The sequence below is a fragment of the Triticum aestivum genome, chromosome 4B (assembly GCF_018294505.1).
Source record: "Triticum aestivum cultivar Chinese Spring chromosome 4B, IWGSC CS RefSeq v2.1, whole genome shotgun sequence".
Taxonomy (NCBI): Eukaryota; Viridiplantae; Streptophyta; class Magnoliopsida; order Poales; family Poaceae; genus Triticum; species Triticum aestivum.
This window is the reverse complement of record NC_057804.1, coordinates 67,108,476-67,119,284: the sequence shown is the minus strand read 5'-3', so window position 1 is coordinate 67,119,284 and position 10,809 is coordinate 67,108,476. Positions and strand designations below refer to the sequence as shown.

The 10,809-nt window shown below is 42.2% G+C and overlaps 1 protein-coding gene across 5 annotated transcripts; it reads left to right on the top strand.

Annotated features, from left to right (window-relative positions):
- Positions 1 to 564: 564 nt before the first annotated feature.
- On the top strand, positions 565 to 5,045 carry LOC123091057 (calcineurin B-like protein 3). Of its 5 annotated transcripts, none has more exons than XM_044512451.1 (9): positions 565 to 1,018; positions 1,132 to 1,214; positions 1,319 to 1,378; positions 2,079 to 2,187; positions 2,807 to 2,859; positions 3,419 to 3,499; positions 3,930 to 4,042; positions 4,418 to 4,508; positions 4,617 to 5,045. In XM_044512451.1, exons 1-9 carry the CDS (start codon positions 892 to 894, stop codon positions 4,680 to 4,682), a joined length of 783 nt encoding a protein of 260 aa, XP_044368386.1. In that variant the 5' UTR covers positions 565 to 891; the 3' UTR covers positions 4,683 to 5,045. The 5 variants fall into 5 exon arrangements, 4 of the variants coding, with proteins under 4 accessions (XP_044368386.1, XP_044368389.1, XP_044368388.1 ...); XR_006442761.1 differs by having other exon boundaries at positions 568 to 1,018; positions 4,414 to 4,508; XM_044512454.1 differs by having other exon boundaries at positions 568 to 1,018; positions 4,414 to 5,045.
- The last annotated feature ends 5,764 nt before the right edge of the window (positions 5,046 to 10,809 follow it).

Genomic DNA, 10,809 nt, shown 5'->3' with positions numbered 1-10,809 from the left:
TTGTGCCTTCTCCCATCTCTTATCTCATCTGTGCAACTGTCAAACCCAATTTAAGTTGGTGTATGCGGCTCTTGAGTAAACCAAATTGTACCTTGTTTCCCATGGTTCCGTGGCGTAGCACTGTCAACTTGCTAGTGTATATCGCAAAATAACATAAAAACTTGTACGCCCTTCCTAACAGACCCTTCCCGAATCACTCTTCCTTTATCGTCGCGCGTCCCCCAATCATCCCGTGTCTTCTCACATCGCTAATCTTATCTGTGCCAACCGGCCAGACCCCCAATCAAGTTGACGTACTAGGCTCTCGAGTAAACCAAATTCTACCTTGTTCCCACGGTTCTGTGCCGTAGCACTCGCAACTTGCTGGTGTATATCGCAAAATAAAATGAGAAACTTGCTGGTGTGCATGAACCTGTAAACACAACGTGGCCGCACGTCCTCCCTTGGATCGAATAGCAAGGGAGGGGATTGCGCCGACCTAGCTTATCACGACTCGCCGAAAGGGAAATTCAAAATCGCAAACGCAACAACGGAAACACGCACACGCAAAAAAGAAAATAAATAAATAGTAAGAGAAATCCTCGATCCAATCCGTTCCAGCCCATACCAATCGTACAACCAGCCGACGACTGCGGCATCGACGGCGACGGCGTCGACAGGAACCCAGCGGCGACCCCCTCCGGCCGCCCCTCTGCTCCGCGCCGCATCGGGAAACCCTGCCGCGATCCTCCAGCCACGCCGCCCCCCGCGTGCCCACTCGGCTCGTTCGGCCAAATCCGGTCCTCCGCCCGCGGGGTCCCGATTTGCGGCTAGTCCTGCGGATTGCGCGGCGCCAACCCTGGAGAGAGAGACGGGCGTTGACGGACGGTTGCGGCGCACAGTGGTGCCACCATGTTGCACTGCCTGGAGGGGGTGAGGCACCTGTGCGCGGTGCTCCTCAACCTCAAGTGTTGCGACATCGACCTCAAGCAGCCCAAGGGCCTGGAGGATCCCGAAGTCCTCGCCAGGGAGACCGTGTGTATGTCCACGCCACCAGCTCTCTCTTTGCTATTAATAGCGTCTAAGAATAGCCCAAGCCGTGATTCACTGTGTTCTGTTTATCCTCTGATGTGTAATGTGATTTGCGTGCAGTTAGCGTCAGTGAGGTCGAAGCGCTGTACGAGCTGTTCAAGAAGATCAGCAGTGCTGTGATAGATGACGGGCTGATCAACAAGGTTAGTGGATCAACACCCATTTCGTCGGAAGTAAAATTAATGTAGTATATATGATGAGTGATGAATAACCCGAATTGTGATTCTTGTGCGTCGACATGGTGCAGGAGGAGTTTCAGTTGGCGCTTTTCAAGACCAGTAAGAAGGAGAGTTTGTTTGCTGATCGTGTAAGCCCACATTACACACATGTGAACACGAATTTGCTGTCTGTACAGTGAAAATGCCTCTCTGTTGTTTTCTCTTCTTTTTGGTACAATTCTAATGTCATTACTGTGGAGTCACTCTCACTCCCCTTTTGGGCATATTATTTGGACCTTGGAGAGAAAGAAGCACTGTTTAACATTCTGTAGGAATCATGAGCTATAGATGGCAAAGGGCGTCTGCCTAATTGTAGAATCGTGCAGGATTTTTGGGTGCTCAAGTACATGTATGGTTAATATGTAATAAGAAACAGATGATTTAAAAAAGCTTGGAAGCAAATGTACTCACCACTTTCTGGGGACACTTAATTGTCAATAGAATTGCACCAGCTTTGCTAGCTAGGACTGGAAGGGTAGTTATCTCTTTAATTGAAAGTTATGATCATTTATACTAAGACCATAACACTCCACATCCTAACAGTTTCTTATGAAAAAAGTCCTTCACAAAAGCTGATCACAGTGGCAACACATGCCATTGGCATCTCGCTACCCCTTATATACACCCTTTAGTCAGGCATTGCAATTATAACTTAAACCTGTATTATATCCTTTTAGTAAATTTGTGTGCATAGGTGAAACAGTGAAGTGGGAATGATGTTGATACTTGATACATAACATGATTTCTTTCAATATATAGAGATACATAACATTTTCCTATTTCTTCTAGGTCTTTGATTTGTTTGACACAAAACACAACGGAATTCTAGGATTTGAAGAATTTGCCCGTGCGTTATCAGTATTTCATCCAAGTGCCGCTCCTGATGAGAAAATTGACTGTAAGTTCAGAGAATCATGACATTTGCATAGTTAGCTTAACTTTTAAATATGGCAGTAGATTAGTGAAAAGTTTCTGCTTGTTGGCATAGTTAGGTTAACTTTTAAATTGACAGTAGATTAGCTTAACTTTTAAATATGTACCAACAAATCTATCATATTTACCATGATAATAACTTTAAGAATTCTTGTAACGCCCAAGCTTGTATAATATGCACACATCAAGTCAGCCCTCTTGTTTGCATGATCCTCTGACATGTGTTTATGTATTTGATTTTGTGTGGATGTGAATGGATTGGATTTAGGCCTAAACTGTAAGAAAACAGAAGATTCATGATATCCTTGAGTTAGTAGGTTCATACTTGCACAAATCACATTCTGTTATTCCATTTTTGAGCCTTTTGGTGCTGTCTGAGGATGGTCTGTCACTCTGTCTTAAACAATAAACAAACAAATAAATAAGCTGTAACTCTTTCTGCTTGTTTGATGTGATATATGTAATGATCCAACTTTTTTATTTTTTTATTTTTTGGCATATGTTAATTCCCTTAAGCTCTTTTAGTCTTTTATATCTGATTGTTGTAAGCGGAAAAAAAATCTTACACGGTCTAATCCTTGCAGTCTCTTTCCAGCTTTATGATCTGAAGCAACAAGGTTTCATTGAAAGACAAGAGGTATTTTGCTAATCAGAATGTGATATGTGAAGTTAACATGTTGATTAGGATCAAGGATACCATTCATCTCATTATTTGTTTCTATTATTCCATATTTTTTTATGTTCAGTTATCTCCCTTAATCGCTTAACGATAAAGTATCATCAATGAATCCAACTCCAGCCTGCATTGTGAGTACTTGTTGACTATGATAAGTTTGACAGGTGGTGGTAGGTGGCCATTTACCACCTTACACCACTTTCTGGAACCCTAGTTAGGACAATTCAAAGTCTGTGTTCCCTTACCTCTATTCAACTTGATATTGTACCAAGTGTAGCCTTGTAGCCCTGATCTGTATATCTCCTATAGGTAGCTTTATAAATTAGAACTCCCCCCAAAAAAGAGAGCAGAGGCAATCTTTTGCATAATTGTGGAACTGATGTTACTTCCTTTTAGCTCGTGTATGAGCAAGAATATACGTTCTGAAGTCAAAGAACTGTGGCATATAGTCTCCTTTGTGCAAAAAATTGTTATCTTTTCCCTTATTTTATTCCAATGATTTTTCTTGTTTGGCTATTAGGTTAAGCAAATGGTTGTTGCTACACTTGCTGAATCAGGAATGAATCTTTCAGACGAAGTCATAGAGAGCATCATTGATAAGGTCTGGTTAAATTCCTTGATTTCCTATACTACTATGGCTATGCATTGTACCATGTAGAATCTTTCTGTTCAATCATGTTAAGCACCAATTCCCTTTTCTGTTCTGAACACAAGATTTTGTTTATGTTGTGCTAAAGTGAGGCCATCATTTGTTAGCATGTCTTCACCTTGATAGATCGAACTAGAAAGCTTGATCCATATATTTGACTTACAATATTTGATTAAACTCAGTTAAAAATATATTTGATCAAATGCTCGAATGGAGGTTTGCAAATGGCTATGTGCCTATAGCTATAGCTATCAGTACTGCCTATTTCATTAATGCTGTTGAGTAGGTAATGAACTTCAGAGCTATGCCATTGTGCCAAAGCTTGTTATTGCAGTGCATTGGTTGTAATATTTTCTCAAAATTATTTCCCTCTTGTTATAAGACTTTCGAGGAGGCAGACACAAAACATGATGGGAAAATTGACAAAGAAGAATGGCGCAATCTAGTCCTCAGACATCCCTCATTACTGAAGAACATGACACTACAATATCTCAAGTAAGATATGCTAATGTATTTGTTGTTAACTCTTTAATTTTCATCAGTTTATTATGCTCAAGTGGATTGAACTTTGCGGGGTTCAGAATGAATAAGAGTATCAACTGTCCTTGAATTTTATTGCCAAAATACTTGTGCATTATCTCATAGAGCCGAGTCTTCAGCAGCACTGTCAGGAAATAAAGAAGCATGATATTGTTCAGCTATAAAGTGAAAACCAGCAAACAGAATATGAAACAGTGATTAGTTAAACGACAGTTTTGTACACATTGGAGGCTGGAGAGTATGCTGAACCAACCCATTGTTTTCTTCTACATTAGAAGTTCATTTACATCAGTTAACTATTAGCGTATGTCGTATTGTTTCTCAAGGCAGGTGTGACTACGAAGTGTTAAGTAGTATTTCTGTTTCAAGTTCAACCAAGGGAGTGCGTAGTAGTTCCGGCTTCAAAGGGGATATACTGGAGGCATGTGAATATTGTTTCATTGCTTCAGTTCAGTCTGTATCATAACATTACTATTGCATATGCTGTTATTGCCCTACTCTATATTCACTAATCAGGTCAACGTCGCAGGGACATCACCACCACATTTCCAAGCTTTGTGTTCCATTCTCAGGTCGACGATACATAAAGTCCTGAGAGTGTTTTCACTTCGATGGAATATCAGAAGACGGTCTCACTGCTTTGTTAAGCTTTCCAATTGCCGGCCGATGGTTCAGCGGAAGTCATCGTAGTGTTCCGAAGCATACTGCATACTGTGTTCGATTATTCCGCTGGTTTATTTGTGTTCATAATGTTTTTTTTCTTTAGCTTAGGGTGGGGTGGTAGTAGATCAGAATGTTCAAAGTTTCTTTTGTTTTTGTACAAAAAAAAACTGGTTTGACCCTTTAGTTAACTGTGTATGTATTCTGTGTGGGGAACTTTCCTACTGTATATTATGGATTGAACTGAACGGAGCAGAAATGCCTTTGCTGATAAAGTTTGTCACAATTTATTGTTTTCTTTAAGGGGATACTTTTTTTTCTTATTGCTCTGCTTGATGTTCAGGGACGCTTATAACATACACAAAAGGGTACTCCGGTTTCAGGTCTAACATCGATGGAATAACTCAGAGTTACATGGAATAGGTACTCCAAAAATTGATATTATTGAAATTTATTTGCCGTTTTCCCTTGAGAAAAAACATTTTTGTAGGGGAAAGCCACCTGGCGCACTTTAATAACTCAAATCAATGTTACATCATCTATAATGTCCTGAAGCAAAATACTGGGACGATCTCACCATCCCAAACAAAAAGTTGAAATCAAATCAAAACTATGTCTAGCTATAATTTGGACAATGAGCAAAAGATACAACACTTATGTGGAAGACCTTTTGAAATCAATCAGCCAATATAGCGTGTACGGGCTCCGAATTTCAATCACACCATTGCAAGCTTGGGCAACTTCCAGTGAATCTGATTCAACGATCACCGGTTGACAGCCAAGGCCTTCCACCAGTTCCAAACCTTGCCGAATTGCAATCGCCTCTGCGGTTGTTGCGTCATGGAGATGGGATAGTAGCCATGACGCCCCAGCAAGAGCTTCGCTCCTGCTATCTGAGCATTGCAGCTGCTGAGCCCGAGCCATTATCAAAATAAGCAGTATCGACTTCTTTTTATACGAGTTAACTGGAGGTTTCTTCCACATCACCTTCTCTGGTTCCTTAATTTATACTCCCTCCATTCGGAAATACATGTCATCAAAATGGACAAGAAGTGATTTATCTAAAACTAAAATACGTATAGATACATTCCCTTTTATTCATTTTGATGACAAGTATTTCCGGACGAAGGGAGTATGAGTTAATAGGACCGCTTGAGAAAAAAACATTGTTAGCATCACACAAGGGGATGTTGGGAAACATTGACCTTGAGTTTAAAAGATTCTTCGGATTCATTATAGGAACCGGAAAATATTGCACAATTTGCTGCAATTCTCAAGGAGAATCAAAGTCCGTGTTTCCTGAGCATTCATCCTTTCTCATTGGAGAAAGAATCTGGTAGCATTAATAAAAGAGGCGGTGACAGAGTGTGCGCAAAGATGGAAAATTAGCAAAAGAAACAGCCAACACCCTCGGTGCAATCTTTTCTCATGCATTTCCGCCTAAGCAGCCCTTAGGGCAACTCCAACATGGATCGCCTTCATCAAATGTACATGTACATATTTGGACGTGGATACGAAAAGTGGGCTGAGCGGAGACCATCCAATCAAGCATGTCCCTCAAATTCGGACTGTGGGCTATGACTGGGCCAGGCGGGCCTTGTAGAGTAAAAAAAAAAGAGTATGACGCATGGGCTGTGGCCTGTGGGAAACATATGGTTCAACTGACAGCGGACTGATTCTTAAAAAAAAAAACGGACAGCGGACCAAGCAGGCGCTTGGACTTCCCCAAACCTCCCATTGATTCGGTGGTTGGATTTTGGGCGTTTTGCCCCACCCCACCACATAGCTCCAGGGCCGTTGAAGGGCCTGTGCGAACTGTGCGCTCGCACAGGGCCCCCAAAATTCAGGGGCCCCAAATAGGGTTCATATACTAGTATTAGTCTGAAAAATAGTTTTGGGCCAACAAGCACTCCTTTTTGGGCTTGGTTCGCTCAATGCCTCAATCCCGTATGCGCATGCACACTATCTCTCGTGGATCAATCTGACTGATAGACGAAACGGCCTGCCTAATCCCTTCGCTAATTCCCTTCCCATCTGTGATCGCTTCCAGCCAAAGGAGCAGAACTACCGCCGACCCGCCGTGCCGGACGCCGCCCCGCCGGCCACGTTGCCGAGGTGCCACCGAAGAGAAGGCCAACCGGTGCGGTGCCGCCCCTACACTCCCTTTTTCTCTAGCTATTTTTGATACAAAATAACTTGCAAAGTTGTACAACAGTTTGTTTTAGAAGAATTTTTTGTCTAGTTGTTGAAGTTCAGAAGTTGTCACAGATTCGAGATATTCAATAGTCGCTTGTCCAAGTCCAAAATTAAGGTTCTATCTTTTTCTTTATAACTATCTATACAAGTTACAAGCCTATAATTCATGGAGTTTATCAGTTCAAATTCATTGATATTATTTCATGTTTTGTTCATAAACAGAAACAATAATGCATTCTTGTTCTAGAAGAAACTATGATTCCGGGGCTTTCAAGCGTAAGAAGAAATTAAAATTATAAGAGGATGCTCAATTATTGATAAATTTGTTGTGAAAAGACCCTGAACTAATTCTGAAAATCAAACACCAGAAGCTAATATTGATGATGGTCATGGTAATAATGCAGAAGAGGCTGAGGTTGCAGCTACAATCAAAGGACATGCTTATTGATATTGCAATTGAGTCTATACAAGGCCTGCTTTCATTTTTCAGTAAGTATAGAGATACTGGATTTTCAAAAGCACTAGAAGCTGCAAGAGAAATTCCACTTGTGATGGATATTCATCCAGAGTTCCGCACCAAGAGTAAACTCAAAAGAAGAAGACAATTTGATGAGGGTGTAGATGATGCATCTATTGTTTCACAATCTGCAGAGGAGTCATTTATGGTCAACTATTTTCTGCAAGTGGTCGATCAAGCTATAGTTCACTTACCAGGAGATTTGAGGAATATCAGGGGTATGAAAATACTTTTGGTTTCTTATCTACTTCAGATAGGCTGCGATCTTTGGATGATAAGAGTTTGTTGGCTGCTTGTGTTAATCTTGAGAATGCACTTAAGAGTAGAGAACAGAAAGACATCAATGGAGTAGAACTGTTTTGCGAGTTAGTTTTCATCCAGGATTTAGTTAAGAATTCTAAGGGCCCTGTTTTCTTAATAGCCTGCTTATAAGGGTGGATATTAGGCTAGTCATAGTGGGGAGTAATTTAGACTAGTGTCATGCATATGACACTAGTCTTTGTTACTGCCTTCATAGTGCAAAGTAACATACAAGTAGTATTATAGAGATAGGATTTATTACATTATAGACTCATTTTTCTTTCGGTTGCGTTATGTTACAGTAGTAACATATTATGTTACTCCAAACACCTCTCTCCTCATTAACTATATGCTACACAAGCAAACTTGTTTTGGAATGTGCTATATTACTTGCTAAGTTACTCCCACTATGACAGTCTTATAGCACGAGTTGGGCGCAAATTACTGCAATTCTCCTTACAAAACATGATTTTGCAGACGAAAAAAAATACAAAGCCCGCACGTTCCCTAGAAATTCACATTCTCATTGATGAACGAATTCGATAGCTTTTGAAAAGGCGGCGAAGGAGCGTGCAGAGATGGAGAATTAGCAGGTAGTCAAAAACCTTCGGTGCTATCCTTTCTCATGCATTTCTGCGTAAGGCAGCACAAGTGCAGCGTGCACGTACCGAGATGTATGCGCAGGCGCGTTGCCAGTTAACGCAGTGTATCGGCGTAAGAGCTAGGTTGGCCGGTCGAGAAGCACAGAAAGGCTAGAGATTCCGTTCCAAGATGCCAATATAAATAATTAACAATTATGCTCGCGCCTCACGTGTGCATGCATGGACTAACTAAGTGACCAAAGTATCAAGAGTCTCCTGCGAAAACGTACTAGCATGCAATGCAAGAAGTTGCCAGGCTGCTGCAACACAACGTGTCCCAGCTTGCAAAGCTACCTTGCATGCATGATCGAACGTAAAAAAGACTCATGATGGAACAACAGAAGATGGGAGCAAAAGCCATTGAACGTGTGTCCATGACGTAGTCACCGGACCTGGGCGATCTCCAATGGTCGCGTCACCGATCGTCTCACCGATTGCTGTAACGACGAAGACCATCCCCTCGCCATTTCCCACGAGTGTCGATCTGTACACACCGATACTGATACACGTGTAGAGGGCAGGAGGTGTGGTTGCTCCGTCCTATATATAGTGGATGCGTGGGGGCATGCTTAGCTATCCTATTGCACCATCACGATCTCATCGCCAGCTACACACAAACACAAGCACTCAGCGTAGATCATATACAGAGAGAGTTCGACGACCAAAACTATTTCGCTGCAATCAAGGGCATCATGGCTTTGCTCAAGTCTCTGTGCACCTTCCTCGTGGCATTTCTTGTGATCTTGTCGGCCGGGGATTCCCTTGCTGCTGTGGCGGCGAGGCCGGTACGACTCCACGGTGCCGACACGGAGGCGTTGCTCGGTGAACGAGGCGGCCGGAGGAGGGATGCCGAGACGTTCAGGGCGTCCAAAGGCGCTACGCGATCAGATACTTCGAACAGCGGCAACAACACGCCAAAGGGCCACCCATGATCGCCGATGTCGATCGATCGGCTATACTCTGGTGGCGCGCGGTCGGGTCGACACTTATTTGCGTATGGTGATTCAGTATATAATCGGACTATGGATGCATGCATGCTGACTCATAGCTTTTAAGTAATAATGCGCCTCTTTTCGAAATGCATGCTAACTCATACTATAGCATTTACATATTGTATATGCTCGTGTGTTGGTTTAGCTTTGTGTACGATGACACATGCATGGACATGTACGTGAATATATACACAAATATTAGTAGTACGCATGCGTGTTCCATTATTGCTTGTACGGTTTGGGATTGAGATTACTTTGTAAGATGGACTTACTTGAGTTAAGTTCTATGTAATATTACCCGAAAATTCACAGCCTGTCCATTCTTTGTTCCGGCAGAAATTGGTTAAAAATGAATGCAAATACTCAACACTCTCATTAGACACAATATACAATTTTTATCCTGTACCAATACTTCGGCGGACTGTTCTTGTACATCCTTCCTCCTATGCGTATGGTGCATCCCTTATCCTGTTAGATATCTTTTTGGCCCTTTGTTAAATTTTGCTTCCTTTTTTGACCCAAAAAACCTTTTTCTTCCTTTTTCGACACTCAAAGTTCATTTTGTTTCCTATGTGACACTTTCATCCAAGGGTGTTAAATGGCATGTAGAAAGACAATTTTGCCCCTGATGATAGTATGAACAGGAAAGAGGAAAAGAAGGGGTGTGAACGACCAAAAATATATGAGGCGGAACCTACACTCCTGCCTCTTTTCTTCCTCACCACGGCTCACTCGGGCGCTAAGCCGAGTGTTTTCTGGCCATATGAAGCGTGCACATAGGTAGATGTACGAAAGCTAACTTCCTAAGCAGGCATGCATGCACCTTGATTGATTCTGGAGCACACGTAAAGCTAGCTAGCTTGGCCCTAGCCAATGACACACACGTCAGGGCAGCTAGTAAGGGCAAAGCCGACGGGTGCTAGGTGGACAATGGCATGAGCGTGTGCAGCAATTTAATCGTGTATATATGGGTAGTAACTCGATTCATGTAAGTAGTTTAGATAATTATTTGGACTCGATGGACACATTTTTCGGAATGAGTCAATGTGCTCTTGGCTTCTTGCAGATTGCAATTAAGGCAATGCATGAGCGTGTGCAACAATTGAGGCGCGAACACACATTAGTGCAGAACCGGGCTTTAGTGCCGGTTCGTGACGGCCTTTAGTGCCGGTTGGCGAACCGGCACTAAAGAGTGGGGACTAAAGGTCCCCGGCCTTTAGTACCGGTTCGTCACGAACCGGCGCTAAAGTGCCACCACGTGGCACGAGCCAGACCCGTTTGCGTGGAGAGCATTAGTACCGGTTGGTAACACCAACCGATACTAAATGTTTGGGTGTTTTTTTAATTTTTCTTTAATTTTGTGTTTTCAGTTTAATTTAGTGATTGTTTTACATTATAATGAGTTGTTAAATCATT

Bases quoted from the DNA above. Each gene is read 5' to 3' on its own strand.
- LOC123091057 (XM_044512451.1), top strand. From the start codon at position 892: ATGTTGCACTGCCTGGAGGGGGTGAGGCACCTGTGCGCGGTGCTCCTC. The intron at 4,043-4,417 runs GTAAGATATGCT...TTCTCAAGGCAG, and splicing joins ATGACACTACAATATCTCAA to GTGTGACTACGAAGTGTTAA. The intron at 4,509-4,616 runs GCATGTGAATAT...TCAACGTCGCAG, and splicing joins TCAAAGGGGATATACTGGAG to GGACATCACCACCACATTTC.